The sequence below is a fragment of the Vitis riparia genome, chromosome 14, assembly GCF_004353265.1.
Source record: "Vitis riparia cultivar Riparia Gloire de Montpellier isolate 1030 chromosome 14, EGFV_Vit.rip_1.0, whole genome shotgun sequence".
NCBI classification, from domain to species: domain Eukaryota; kingdom Viridiplantae; phylum Streptophyta; class Magnoliopsida; order Vitales; family Vitaceae; genus Vitis; species Vitis riparia.
This window is the reverse complement of record NC_048444.1, coordinates 5,305,395-5,321,268: the sequence shown is the minus strand read 5'-3', so window position 1 is coordinate 5,321,268 and position 15,874 is coordinate 5,305,395. Positions and strand designations below refer to the sequence as shown.

Genomic DNA, 15,874 nt, shown 5'->3' with positions numbered 1-15,874 from the left:
GATTTCTAGCATTTTATTTTTCTTATAATAAATTAATATAAATTTACAAAATAGTCAATCAAATAATATTTTTTTTAGATTTAATTACAAAAAAAAAAAAAAAATTGACATTTGACAACAATTAGAAAGATAAGAAAAAAGGATAATGAAAAGTAAAATATTGGTGATAAGAGGAAAGTGAAATACTCGTTCAAGTAGGGATGACAATGGAACGGGTTTTTTCTGGTACCCGCCCTACCCCGCTCCTAATGGAACGGGGTTCAATTTTAATAAACGAGTTTGGAATGAGTTTAAGATTTTTTTAAAAACCCGGGGCGGATTCGGGTATTGCCCTGTTCCACCCAAATTATATATAAAATTAATTTTAAAATTAAATTAAATTTAAATTTTAAAATTAAATTAATTTAATTTTTATTTTTAATATATAGATAATAATAAAATATTTTTAATAAAACAAGTTATAAAAATATAATAATTTAATTATTTATAAAATATATTTATTTTATGTAATTAAAAATTTTAAAAGTATTTTATAAAAAAAATTAAAATTAAAAAAAAAAGTTAAACGGGTCTGGATGGGGCGGTATGAGAATTTATCATACCCGCCCCACCTCGCCTTGTTTAATTTTTTAAATGGGATGATGGTGAGAATTGTTTTGAATAAATAAGGCGAGGTTGGGATGGAGGCGACCCACCCCGTTGCCATTCTTATGTTCAAGCAAGTAGTCCATGTGTTCAATTTTTTGCCAGATGGACAAATAGGGGGAGTAGTGTGATAAAGAACTTTAGACCACTTTGTGCACCTACATTTTTTTATGTGCGTTTAATTAGATGGTGAGACTTATTTTATATTGTAAAAATTTGATTTTTTTTTTTGTTTTAAATTTGGAGTTGGCCATTTATTTTTATTTATTTATTTTTAAAATAAAATAAAATAACAAATAAAACCTATGTGTAGACCCCCATTTGGGGGCTCATTTTCTGCAGCTTACCTTTTGCCAAATGTCACCATCTAGGGGAAGCCACGTGTCACGTTTTGACTAGCTGCTAGGGAATCAGCCTTGCTTTTTGGGAAGCAAATCAGAGGTTGACACGTGGAAGGGTCTTCTAGAAGGTTCCTGCAGGCTGTTGGAGGAGCGGATGAGAGAGAAATAGGGAGGCTGCAGGCTGGTAGTAGGGACTTTTTTTGGCTGTTTCTGCAGGTAGTTAGGGAGGGGCAGATCCGGGATAAGAAAAAGGGATTTTTCTCTGGTGATATTGTGGGAAGGAGGCAGAGAGAGCTTGGAGGTGAGGGGCTTTTGTTCGAACATTTTTAGGGTAGCTGCAGAGAGGGAGGATTGGAAGGAGGTTACAGCAAGGTTTTCAAGAGGGAATTAGAGAGGGAGCTAGGAAAAACAGAGGAGTTTTTCTGGGAGTTTGGAGAGTGGTTTTTTTCTGGAAAGGTTATTAGTTACAGAGGGCAGGGAGCAGAAAGAGCGAAGTAGAGCAATTCTATACCCATCTGGTCTTGCAAGAAAGAGGTGTTTTACTAATCTGAATATTTATTGCTATTGATTTTCTTGGGATTGCTGTGATTATGTCTAATGAATTTGTTCCTAGTTCTTTATGCGGAATTTGTTTAATAATGGTACACTCCCTTGCTTTGCTTTGTTTTGGGTGTTTGAATCATATCTGTGGATTTTCTTTCTACTTGGTTTCTCACCTATACATGAACCTACTGACCTCAATATGAGAGGAGGCTCATGCAATTTGTTTTCTGGAGTTCATTTGTATACTCCGTTTTCATGCATTCTTCATTGTCGGGGCCACTTCCATTCCCAGTTCTTGTTCATTATAAGGGCTTTGGGAGAGGAGATATCTGGAAGAGAAGAGCGTATGAGAGAGCGGAGGAAGAAGGAAAAAGAAGAGAACAGAGAGCGACTTGAGAGGAGGGAACCAGAGAGCTTTAGCTGCTGGAGAGTGTGGGAGATATTAGAGAACAGAGGAGGTTGCTTTTGAAAAAGGAAGAAAGGGTAATTGTGTTGGAACTAGGCATGTTGGAGAACCCATTATGGCAGACCTTACTTTTGAGTTTCCATCCGTTTGAGTTGTTGTATTTCACTGTTCCCCAATCCGAGATGTCCCTGCAGGGAATGAAATCATTCTTGAGAATGAATAGTGGGATCTGTCGATGAGTTAATGGTATTGGTTCCAAAAAGATGAAGGTCATTATTGTGGTAGCTGACTGTCGGAGTGGACCGCAACAGCAACAACAGCAGCAGCGGCAGTAGTCGCCACTCCAGCAGCAGCCGCTCCAACCGTTATTCCAACCAGCTTTTGTAAAATGGTGGTGTTTCCTCAAATCAGATTCTTAATCAGAATTCACAGCAACCGATTTTATACCCTCAGCTTCAGCCACAACAGTCACTAACAGGAAGTTTCAATCGCGAAGACGAAGAAGAGAGAAGGATGGAAACCATGAATACGTCAGTGTTAGCATAGATTTTCCCACTATTCCTCAAGCTGTGCTCTCGTCTCTATCGATGCTTTCTTGCCCAGATTGTTCCACCCATTCAAGTGCACGCTCATGTCTTTCTAAAGGGCCTGGAATAGTGCTGTTTTGTTCTCGCTAAGTTTCTCCACATGCTCACCAAACTCAATGTCCTAATAGACATCTTGAATTTTATGTATATTAGTATTTTGCCAACAACCGTACCTACTGCATCGCTGGATGTGCTGATGGCTACTGACCAATTTAAGGTTGCCGCCAAAGATGATGTTATTCCAGAAATACAGCCCGAAATGGGGGTGCATTTGGATCTGCCACGGCAGCGCTCTGCAAGTCCTCCCCGTCATTAGTATCGTGGGCGGTCCCAACCCTGATGACTATGGCACCAGCGGGATCCTTCTCCTCACCGTCGGTTTGTTTGATTTCAGTCAAGGGTCCCTTTGCTTTCAGACTGTGTCTTGTTATCAGGCTGTCCTTGGAGATACATGGAAGAGGAAAAATCTCTACCAGTAGAGTATTCTATGGCGCATTTAAAGGGAGTAATGTGGGAACCATATAGGCATCAGGTTTACTATCAATGGCACGTCCAGCTCTACCACTGTGCCCTCTTGCAATGACTGTGCAGCTAAGTGAAGAGTTCCTGACCTCCTCAAGCAAGTTTGAGCTGTACTTGAAAGGGTTGATCACAAAAGCGATGAATCTGTGATTATTTGGACAACCGGCTGCTCTAATGATGGTGTGAAATCCTATGTGACTTAACTTGGGTTTGCCAATCATGGTCCCAACAGCTAGCAGACCTGGCTTGGGGAAACACCCAATCAAGCCTCATTGGCAAGGATGGATATGTAGATGCACCAAATCGCTGCATGGTTCGCATGGCCACCTTCGAACCACGGGTCCTTTCTTTGTTTCTCATCGTCTTTGATTTTTAAAATAATTTCCCAACTTCCCGTTTTAAAGTATTTTTCCCATTCCTAGATTTCCAAATAATTCCCAACTTTCTCATCCTCCATCCTTAGAATTTTTAGGTCTTAAAAATCTCATTTTTAATAAAATCTCGCTGCCATTTTTAATTCTGGCAAGCAATTTTTTACACCTTCTCTATTTTTTAAAATTGTTTTAAAATAAGCAAGAATTAATTCCGTAATTCTGAATAATGGTTTTATTGGAATTAATTCAAGCAAATATAAAATCGGGCTTTGGTGGGGGCCCCACATAAGTGATTTTTATAAATTGATTGAGTGATTATTTGATTGACTTGTTTGCCATGCATGACTGACTTATTTTTGTTCCTTGATATGCGCGTAAATTATATATATTCCTTGTTCACTAATCCTGCTTCATGATAGCGCATTTGTCACTGGAGATCCAGGTACGCACTCATTCTCATTTTGATTATTCTTTATGCATGCTCTTATACTCATATGTGCATGATTTGATTTGAGTATTCATTGATTTTCTCATTGATTGCCATGATTGCTTCACTTCATTAGTAGAGACCCGACTTTAGGGACTTAGAGGGGTGCTACGGTCTTTACCGTACCTTCCCAATAAGTAACCTGACCCCCGAACCCGATCCGGTTTTTCACAGGCCGCCTTTTCCAAAATAAGGAGTCACACTTAGGGTTTTTCTTTCTTATTTTGTTTACCCTTTTAAAAATAAAACAAAAATAAGTGGCGACTCCAAGTCAATTTTTCAAATAACCAATAAAAATCAAATTTTCAAATAACAAGTCGAGCTCGCCATCGAGTGGGAAACGCATTGAGATTAGATCGAAATGCAGGGTCCACACTATGTAACTCCTTTTTGAAGGAGAATTAAACAGATCTTTACTAAATAAATGAAAAAAATTATGACAATTGACTAATTAATCACAAATATTGAGAAAAAAATACAACATATCTATTACAAGAATATAAAACATAAATAATGAAAGAATTACACAAAATGGCTTATTAGATTAATTAGAAAATTTTATTGTTCAAATATCATAATTCAATTTCAAGAAATTTCCAAAGAATTTATTTGCATTAACAACAATTTCATATTAGTGATTTCAATTTATTTATGTACAAAGTTTCAATTTACTTACAAAAGATTTGATTTTTATTCAAATTTGAATTTATTTCCAAAATGACTTTTCTAGTTTTTATTAAGGGAGATTATTGAATTTAATTTCACTAAAAAAATGTTCAAGTTGATTTTTAATTTTTAATTTACAAGAAATGATTTTTATTTTCCTTTTCTAGAAAAAGAATGAATTTTTACAATTTTATTTTCAAGAAATTCTTCCACTTAAAATTTTATTTGAAAAAAAGAAGAAGAAATTTTATAAATTATATATAAAAAAAATTGTTACGAATTTATTTATAAAAGAATTTTCTAATTTATTTACAAAGGAAATATTATCTTCTTATTATTTTGTTGAAAACAAGATATATTGTATGATTTTTAAAAAGGTATCAATTGAATTAGGAAAAGTGATTTTATAAAGAAAAGGGTTTTCACTAGTTCATTAAAAAAAAAAAATCCAATTCAAATTTTTATTTAATCGAATGTCACTTTTACAAATTATTTTAAAAAAGGTTTTTACAAAATGAACAAAAATTCCATTCCAAATTATGCTTTTATTTATAAAGTCATTTTCAATCCAAATTTTATTTGAGAAAAATGATTTTATTTACAACTTCTATTTATGAAAATTATTTTTAAATCCAATTTTTATTTTAGAAAAGTGATTTTATTAGGAAAGACATATTACAAAAAATGACTTTAACTTTATTTAAAGAAAGTTCATCAATTATATATATATAAAAAAAAAAACTCTCCAATTTATCTCTTAAAAGTTATTTCAAGTTTATAAAAAAGGTTATAAATTTATTATTTTTAAGAAAAAAGAGTTTCAAAATTATTAAAGAAAATAACAAAAAAAGGGTTTTATCCTTACTTTGTTAAAAAGAGTTTTCCAATTTCATTTTTTTTTTTTAAAAGACTTCTTAGTTTTAGTAAAAAAAAAATATATATTTTCAATTTTATTTTCTAAAAAAGATTTTATATTTTTGTTAAAAAAAATGATTTGATAGCTTTAAAAGAAGTTGTCAAATTTAAAAAACAAATTATACAATTTTATTTTTTTTTAAAATGCAGTTTTATTTTAAAAAACACATTTTTTTTTATTAAATTTCACTTAAGGAATTATCACGACTACAAATTTTATGATAACATGTGATCATCTAATGAGACATGTTGTTTTAATTCCATGAGATATCATGGTGCCTTTAATAAGAATACTTGTTACTATTAGCTTTCATCAATGGTGACCCAATTTGTACATATATATATATATATATATATATATGACCACATTATGGTCTTACCCATAAGTTAAAGTCTCATGTTGATTTCAGCATAGACTCGATATTATCTCAAGATTGAAAGTCTATGCAATATAGTAGCTTGGTGAATCATGACACAACTCAATAATCTTATGTAATAATTCATTGTAGGTTCTATTTAATGTATAATCACACACATTAGTGCACTTATCATAGGAAATTCATCCCAACGCCCAATACAAGTTGTCCCTCAATAAAGAGGTAGTGCACTACAATCTATATATTGAATTATCCAAATCCATGAAGCGATTGTGAACTACTTATGATCTAACAAGAAATTTATCTCTTGTATTTCTACGTAATTCCTAATGCACCTAAGTCATATACAATGTAAGTAATATAAATTTAAATGCTCAAATCAATCTCAATACAAATGATTGATAGAAATGTGAAAACTCATGTCTAACTTTGTTACATCATATCCTGCTTTTAAGGGTCTTATCCTAACACAATATTCAATAGAACATCATATTGTCATATACATTTTTTTTAATATGCATAAAATCAAGAATATGTCTCATACTCAATTTTGACCAACATCCCAATTCAAAAAATACACTTCTCTTAGTCCTATTTAATTCACAAAGTATTCAATTCCTTTTATTATCTCTTTTGTTCAAGTTCTAACCTAAAATACACTTCATCAAAAAATACCAGATTCTTACCATCATGTAATCCATTCTCAATGATTGAGATGATGTATCAACATTGCAAAAAGAGTAAATCATATCAAATTTGGCACTTTAATCACAATGTGTCAAATGCGAGGAAATAATTTACTGTCCATAAAATTATTACATGCATTTGAAAATACTGACCAATAAAGACATTATAGGTCTTTATGTCATCATACCATAATTCTTTGAGTTTATGGATTAATTGGTACCTGGAGATTGTGGACTAGGAATCAAAAGGGCCATCATTAAGAATGACTTTTTCACAAATTTTTAGGGAGACAAATTATGACACCATTATAATATGCCATATAATGTATGAGTAACTCATGTTACCAATGGATTGAAACCACTTCATGAAATACGTCCTTACCTCACATTTCATGATTAACCACTAAAAGAAGGATACATTCTATCAAATGACTTTTATGCTTCAACATCAACCATATGTCTAAGAACAGCATTATCTACTCTCTTATCTTTATGTCACCTCATATTATTTGTTGTATGTCTTAACGTAAATAGTTTTTGTAATTTTGGTGTAAGATGAAAGAGTTGCAAAGTTTTATGCAGGATCTTCTTACCCTTATCAATATTAATCTTATATCAATCATCCTTAGTTATTACATATAAGCATGGATGACAATTTCAGAAAATTTCGTAGAAATTGTGTATCGGCGATCGATGACATGAAATAAGCAGACGAAAATTCGGTGAAGCTATTTTTCAAAAAAAATTGGCTTGTTTTTTTACCCATTTTTTGGTCCAATCAACACACGGTCAAAGCCTCAAAATTGTGCAAGCGTTGAAACTCGAACCCGCCCAAACCCAAAAACAAGTATGGACTTACCTTGGACAACCATTGAACTAACTACCTATTTGATCAATAATATGCACCAAAGACAGATATATAGTAAAACTATAAAAATATTTTCATAAACAAATTAATTTTAATTATTTTATTTTAAAATTTCATTGAATTTATCACTAAAAATATAAAACCTATCATTATAATTTTTTTTTATATCATTTATATATTAATTAAATATAGAAATATAAATATTTAAAAATTTTATATAGATCATTAGTTATTTTATATCATTTAATACAATTGAAATTAAATAAATTATAATTTTAAAGTGAGATATATTATAATCAAATATCATAATATTATTGTCAAATAATATTTGATGTAATTTAATAAATTTATAAAATTCATATTTTTTTTATGGACACATACGATGTTATTATCAAATATGATTAATTATATCATATACATATTTTTTTTTTTATGAAACAATTTTAAAATGTCTATTATTGTTTATTATATCATTTTTAGAGTTTTTCTTATTATTTTCATAAGTTTTGATCAACTTTAGACTACCTAAATCTTTTTTTTCCAAAATATCCGTCGATATATCTCTAATATATCCATAAAATTGAAATATCAATATATCCATTATTACCAATATTTTCATTAATGCATACATGATTTTTATATGCAAATTCATTTTCTTTCTATAATAAAGCATAATCATACTTGTGCCACATGAATTTTGTTTTGATACCCTAAACCCTAGTCTCGTGACATCTTCTTAGCATCATATATACATGATGGAAGATTTGTGCCTTCAAGAAATACCGCACTTAACAATTCAAATTATACATCAACTGAGTTATTACTTTGATAGTTAAAAACCTTTAGATGCATCAACTTAATAATGCAAGTCAAAGATGACCATTTAAATCATGTAAATAATTTTTTCTGCCTTCACCCAATACGTCGTTAAAATGTTTTATCTATACATTAGTTGACTCACTTGTAGCATCTCTATTTAGTTTGAGGTCACAAGCATCACTTAAGAGTTCAATCATTTTACCATTCTTATCAACAACATCATTAACGATAAAAGTTTCATGACGATCTAGCTTATCAGTATCACTATTATCCATTGTTTCATTATAATCCACTAAAATATTTTTTTTCATGGAAAATCCACCATCGATATGTTGTGGTTATTTTGTACTTATACAAGTGAGTCTCAATATCATTTATAAATTTTTTAAATGCATTCAGATCATGTTTACATGAACAACAACCCTTTCTATTTTAATCCACAAAGAAATATCTTAACATTGGTTACATATTCTTCTCACAATCATGGGGATTCATCTCACTTATATCCAACCATAAAAGAAGAAAATTTACGTGTGACAGATTCATACTTAATATTCCGAATTCGGGTGGAGGTAATCAATCTATATCAAACAATTTATATATTTTTGGTGGCCGCTGCTCTCCATAAGACTTATATTTTTAGTACTTAACACTTTTTCTCACATATGTAATACATTAGTTCCGTGCTTGTTAGGATATTCCTTCATACTTTGAGGGGATGGATCCTTGTAACGAAAAAGATAAATCTTCCTAAAGTGAAGGATGATGGCATAAAGTTTAAATGCATGTGTAAAGACACATTATTAGACATATATAAAAAGGGTAAACCCTAATGGACTCGGACTCTATTTAGAAAATATAGATTTTCAAATATGGATTAGGAAAATTGATCCAAATTCGAAGTCTACTAAAATTGGCGAATTTAGGCAAAAATGGTCTTGAGCACCATTCAAGGGGTGTTCCATTAAAAATCTCTTTTTTAAATTCTTTTTTTTTTGCACCCAATTTTCTTTATATCCATGTATTATTCTGAATTAATTTTCACTCTCAAGCTTAGACATGAGCAATATGATTTTCAATTTCGCACATTTTAGATGTACTTGATGAGGATGAATCGAGAAAAGGAGGATTGAAATTTGATATCTTCTATGTTGCAGAAAATTCAGGCATCATCAAAATGAAGCAAATTTTCGAAAGAAGGAAAAAGAATTAATCAAATCAATAAAGTTGATGAATCGAGTTTGGACTACAAAATAAGGCAACCAACATCGTTTCACGTCTATTTTTCAGTCCAACGATCAATTCCCAGTGAGATGAGATGATGGATGGAGACAAAAAGGGTTTGAGAATTTTATTTTCCAGTGAAGGCAAGTGACGTCGTTTTGAAGGAGGGGTGGGGGGTTATGGTTCTAAGGCTATTCTCCGCCCGTCAATTACGGGTGTCGACAACTGACTAGTCGTGGAAAATCCGTGGCTTTTGACTGAGGGGTAACGTTAATATTTTTTCCAGACTCACCAGTCACCACCGCCCATACTCATGCGATGCAAGCAACTTGTACCGTTTTCTGAATCTCCTTTTCGGTTCTCTTGGAATGCAACGGGAATGCTCCGCAACCGAACCCAATAATCCCCCCAGATCTGCTTCCTCGTACTCCCTTTGATTTCTCATTTGTTTTCCCCCAATTAAGAAAGCCCTAATTGCTGCTATTGGCTATTGCAGTTGTGAATGATTTGCATTTCTATGTGAATCTCCTCCTTCTCTTTCTGCAATTCAGCTGACGAAATGGTTTTCGCTGAAATCTTTGTTTCGTGTCTTATGCAATGAGGATTGTATTTTGAGGAGATCCGTGAGATCCCTGCGGTTGTTGCTCTGAATCTGGGCAGAAGATGGGTGTTTCTCAGTCCAGACAAGAGGTTGAAGAAGACAATGAACAAGAAGATGATGATGAGGAGGAAGATGATAATGATGCTTCCAGTATAAGAGAATTGGATAATCATTCGGTGAAGAAGGTTCTGGAACAAGAGCCGGAGATGTTACCCTGCTACGCATCAGCGTCGCCGCTCTCCCCTCAGCTTTCTTCCTTTGGCACACCACGGCTTGGGCCGTCAATCAAGGTCTGGGATCCGTACAATGTTCTGGCTCCTCCTCCGCCGCCGCCACCGGCAGCTGTATTCTCCCGGAGTTTCTCATCCAGCGGGCTGGAGGAAGATAGAATGGTTATTGAGGTTTTTTTTATCAGCCACGGGGAGTCCGAGATGAATTTGAGGCCAGATTTGGTGGCTGGGCGGTGCCCGGAGGCGGGGCTGACGCCCAATGGGAAGCGGCAGGCGAGAGCTTTGGCAGTGTTCTTGAATTCGCAGGGCATTCGATTTAATGCTGTGTATTCATCGCCATTGGATCGGGCGCGGGCCACAGCTGCTTCTGTTTGTCAGGTAGGTTTTTTTTTTTTTTCCTTTCTTGTTTGATTTGCATTGGACCATTTACTTTCTTGATGATTGGATTGGGGTTGATGGCATGCGAAAAAAGAATTATGCTTTTCAATGGTTTATTACTCATGGATTTGAATTAAGTCAGGGACAGTTGATTAGATTGAGCAAATTTGAGGAAAACTGAAAATGTGAGGTTAAAAGGTGTCATGCATAAGAATGGATTCTGCTTCTATAATTCGTAGCAACTTTAACCTGAGTAATCTATTTTTCCATGTCTGGACCATTTCTGGGTACATTTTGAAGTGCCTTTCTTGCTTCTGTAAGAGAGAACCAGAGAAATTTTTTGTTTTGAAAAGAAGTGAAAGTACTTCTAAATCATAACCTGTAAGTTCCTAAATTCTAAATCATATATGATGACCATCATCTAACCTTTCAGGGGAAAATTATTGAAAGAATATCTCTCTCCCTTATAATCCCAGCTCTTCCATTTGCACAATGGTCCTTGTTCCAAGCAGCTATCAATTTCTCATTTCCCCATGACTTTTGATAGACCAGAGCAAGCACCTGCTGGTTTTCAAATTGGCTGCTGCAATTTAGATGGTGCTTCTAGAGACTTCCCTTTGGATTGTTGAATGTCCTAGCGAAGTATACTCCCTATGAATATTTTTGCTCTATTGTTTGTGACTTCCATGTTGGCCATTGGTTGTTCCAGCTGAGTTTCCTCCTCATGAATATTTTATTCTCCTACTTTGAATAATTGGCTGTCACAAATTGAAATATATAGTAGCAGTCAACTAGGCCCATACTATTGACTCAAGGCAAACATTTCATCTTAACTTTGATGGTCGATGTAAGATTTCATTCTATGGCTAATTTCATTCAAAGAAATTGAAAATCCAAACAAGTGCAATGGTAAATGCTTGGGAAATTTATTACAGAAGAGTATTTGATGATGATTGTAAAGCACTCATTTTTTAACAGAAGTTCTAATTCTATTACATCCATGAAATCTTACCAATAACTTCAGCCTCTTTAATCAATAACATCACTGCACATTTCTTATTTTTTATTTCACATCCTAAGATTAGCACAAAGCTTGTGGAAGCCATTATCCGTCAGGGATCTGTCTGACCACAACACTTGCAGTGACAGTCAAGTCCACCTCTATAATTTGCCCCTGTTCGTAGTTTAGCTTAACAAAATTGGTATTTCATTTTCATGATCTTTTATTTCTGGTCTGACTGTGCAAGATGAGGTTGTCAGTGCTGTACATGCTGTTACTGAATATCAATTGGAGGCTTACAATATGAACGATAAATGTTAATTCTATTAATTCAGTTATGAATTGCATCTGTTGGTTATTACTTCCTATAAAAGCAGCTTAATAATGATATATATAGTAACTTATCTGCTATTTGTGTGGCATATCCCAGATTTCTAGTATCTATAATAGCATTGATCTGCATCTTATCTTCAATTGAACAAATTATATATCCATCAAATAATGCAGGAGCTGAATTTTGCGGAGGAACAGATACAGCCGTCAGATGCGCTTGTGGAGATGAGTCAAGGGCATTGGGAGGGCTGTCCGAGGTCAGAAATATACACACCTGAAATGTTGAGCTTAATGGAAAGATTCCAGCCTGATTTCTCAGCTCCTTCAGGAGAATCCCTTAGGCAGGTGGAATTCAGGATGGTTCAGTTCCTAAATGCAACAGTCCTGGGACTGCCTGAAAAGTTGAGATCAGATTTCTCCTCGCCCCGGCTGAATGAGAGCCAAGGGCTTTCACTCAACTCACACACTTTTGCCAGCTCAGTTCATGACCGAGATGGTCCTTCCCTTCCGCCACCTCATTGGGATTTGCTTAGCAGGCACCGGCAAGGGCTTACTAGGAAGAAGTCTGGTAAGAGCAGGTTACAGTTTGTGACTAAAACTGGAGATCATGATGCCGAGGATGAAATCTCCCCTGGGGAAGCCAACCAAAGCTCCCTGCACGAAATTAACGTCAGGAGCTCCTCCTCTTGCATCTCCTCCTCTGTTGGAGTTTTCACTCATTCAGGGCCGATTAAGTGTCTCTTGACCGGCATTCTTGGTTGTAGTCCAGAAATGTCTCATAAGTTTTGCATTGAAGATTCTTCAGTGACCATGTTACAGCATTCATGGAAAACAGGTTGGCAGATAAAGAGGTTGAATGATACTGCACATCTTAGGCTTCTCTAGTAAAAATACTGGAAGCCTCTCATGAAAATGAAATTTGTTGATGAAATTTGAGGTGGTAATTATTGGCTGGAAGTCAGCACTGCTATAACTTATGGATTAAAATTGTCTGTTGTAACTCAGGATTTGGCATGAATTGGCCATGGCTCTGCACCTTCTTGTAACCTTTGTTATAATTATTTCCTGAGTTACCAACTCCCAAACAAAAGAATTCATGCGGGAGTTGGAACTTTGTCTTGGGTGATTCTTTTGAATTGTAGCATTAACAAAAGCTGTTATCATAGAGTGAGATATCATGTATTTCTTGATTTGAAAAAAAAAAAAAATTCATTTTGGAAACCAGTGACTTGAAAGAGAGTTTCCTGCAGAAGGGTTCTACCAAATGTTCAGTCAGAATGATTAGCAGCTACTTCAAATCTCAAACAGAGGAAATCCCAATGCTTTCCTCATTCGATTTGTTGATTTTATATCTGTACTTTTTTGCAGGGTCACACAACCATCTCTGTTGTCAGCAGGAGATAGAAAGATCTGTCAGCAGGGTTCTACCAAATGTTCAGTCAGAAAAAGGGGCTTTGTTTTGGGATAAACTTCAGCAAAATTGATCAGTTTAGATAGAAAGAACTCTCTATATTCAGGATGTGATGTGCATGAAGTTAGTATTGATACAGGAAAAGTTCTTATTTAATTATTCTCTTCTTTGTATGATTGAATAGAGATTTATGAAAGTTAGATGACTAAAGTCCTACTTTTTCTCCCTTTAAGAGGGTGGCGGTGGGTCAAGGGATGGGCAATTATTGGCGCTGTACACATCCTCAAGCCTAGGCTTTACCATTTGAAGAGCTCTATTTACCAAGAAAGGGTAAACGTAAGTCTTTAGAGTCCCCCCACCAAAAAAAAAATCACTTACTTGTATAATGAGGAATTTTTGATAGAGCGCCGACAGGGCATAGCAATCACATGGGGGAAAGCGATGCGGACCCCTCAATCTAAAGCTTCAAACCTTTAGCATGTGACGATGCCACGCAAAAATCAGAATTCCCTGGCGCACATAAACAACCCCTCGCAAATACATAGAATAGAATCTTTGTATAGTAATTACAGCACAGGACAAATCAAGAGAAACAAAGGGGTTCCATAAATAAGGATAAACTCACTGACGCAAGTAAAAACTTTCCCTACCCATCCCGTGATTTGCAACCAACAGTCTCACCCTCTTTATCTGTCACCCATCCCCTCCCTCCCCCCTCCCTCATCACTGTATTTATCCATCACTTGAGCTTCCCACTGCCTCCCCTCCATGGCTCCCATCACCAAGCTTTCTGCTGTTGTATCAATTTTGATCTTCTTTCTTAACTTGAATTCTCTTAATTCAACCGACATCCCCACAATCTCAGCTTCTCCAGCTGTTCTGCCATATGTAGGATCACCGCCCAACATTTCCTCATTTTTCCCGAGCACACGGCCTTCCAGTTCAGCGGCTTCTCCAAACGCAGGAGCATTTGCGCCGGTGCCGAACTCCGGTGAGTTTGTGGGGAAGAGCTGTTCCAGTTCAGTAGAGTTTAACACTGGGGTTGCTGTGTTTGGCTTGGGACTCTGTTTCTTGTTTGTAATGAGATTAGTCTATCCTGCTTGAGCCTTGAGCACACGAGCTATGTAGGCAATTTGTGTTGAAGCTCTTGTAATTGCGTCCAGTTGGGTGGTTTTCAGGCTGCCGCAATTTTTGTACTTCTTCTTTGAGTCTTTTGATGGAAGAAGTGATTATGCTTTAAATAATTGACTTTTAAGTTTGAAATTGATAGATCCATGCATGTATGGTCAGGATTGAGGAAGCAAAATTTTCCAGCTCAAGTGATGATTAAATCAGCTTGGTAGTAGATGAATTTTGTTCATTTATTATTATTATTATTATTATTGTTATTGTTATTTTGCTAATAATTTGTCGTCCTTGCAGTATTCTAGTAAAATTAAATGTTAAAAAATAAAAATTAATATCATCTTTTTTAGTAACTGTATAAGCCTAGTTTAATGAACATGCCGAATTTGCAGCTTTGTGCACCCCAATGGTGTTTAATTAAAGAATGATGCATTTAAAATGCAAAAAGTTAAAGAGGGAAGACGGCAGGTTTGCTTTAAAAAGCAATTCTAAAGTTTGTTTGTCCGATTTAAAACTTGTTTTTAAATTAAAGAATAAAAACTAGATTTTAAAAAATAAGTTTAAGAAAATATGATTAGTCGAGTTCAAATATTTATTTTATTTTTAAAAACAGATGAAAATATTCTTACTTGTTCTTTAAAAATTGTTTTTCATTTTAATTTGTTTTTAAAACTTGTTTCCAAGAGAATAATGGAAAAATAGTGTTATAAATTTTTTAAAACAGTTTTTTGTTTTTGAAAATAGAAAATTGTTTTTAAATTACATGTCTAAACATGCTTTAACTTTTTGAAATCGTTTTATGATGTTTTTTTAAAAGAGATTTAAATTTAAAATGTTATTAACATGTTTCTCTTTTTAAATAATTTTTATCATTATCATTTAATATTCAATAATTTTCATACTCATATAATCATTAATAAATAAATAAATCAACATAATTAAGCACATTCTCATGCAATATTCTATTTTAGGTTATGTTCTATTCCCAAAAAATTGTAAGGAAAAAATATAATAAAAAATTATTTTTTCACATCTAAATTATTTTCTTATATCTAATTTTATTAAAAAATTTTAAAAATTAAATATAATTAAAATTAATAAAAAAAAAATCAAACTCCAATATCACATTGAATTATGAAAATTTGTGAGATTTAGGTTCAATACATACGTCATGCTACTTAATAAAAATAAGTAAAAATAAGTTTGAAATAAGATATAAAAATAATTTATTTTATTTTATTTTATTTTCCTTTTGTTGTATTAAGCTTTACAAATGGTTATATATATATATAAAGACGTATTTTTTAAGCGTCGAAAAGAGTTCTAATACATCCCT

General features: G+C 33.8%; 1 protein-coding gene across 1 annotated transcript; it reads left to right on the top strand.

Moving 5' to 3' along the window:
- The first annotated feature begins 9,627 nt into the window (after positions 1–9,627).
- Positions 9,628–13,184, top strand: LOC117930913. Its single transcript, XM_034851701.1, has 2 exons — positions 9,628–10,669; positions 12,177–13,184. The coding sequence occupies exons 1-2, from the start codon at positions 10,124–10,126 to the stop codon at positions 12,885–12,887; spliced, it is 1,257 nt and encodes a 418-aa protein (XP_034707592.1). The 5' UTR covers positions 9,628–10,123; the 3' UTR covers positions 12,888–13,184.
- Positions 13,185–15,874: the final 2,690 nt, after the last annotated feature.

Bases quoted from the DNA above. Each gene is read 5' to 3' on its own strand.
- LOC117930913 (XM_034851701.1), top strand. From the start codon at position 10,124: ATGGGTGTTTCTCAGTCCAGACAAGAGGTTGAAGAAGACAATGAACAA. The intron at 10,670-12,176 runs GTAGGTTTTTTT...CAAATAATGCAG, and splicing joins CAGCTGCTTCTGTTTGTCAG to GAGCTGAATTTTGCGGAGGA.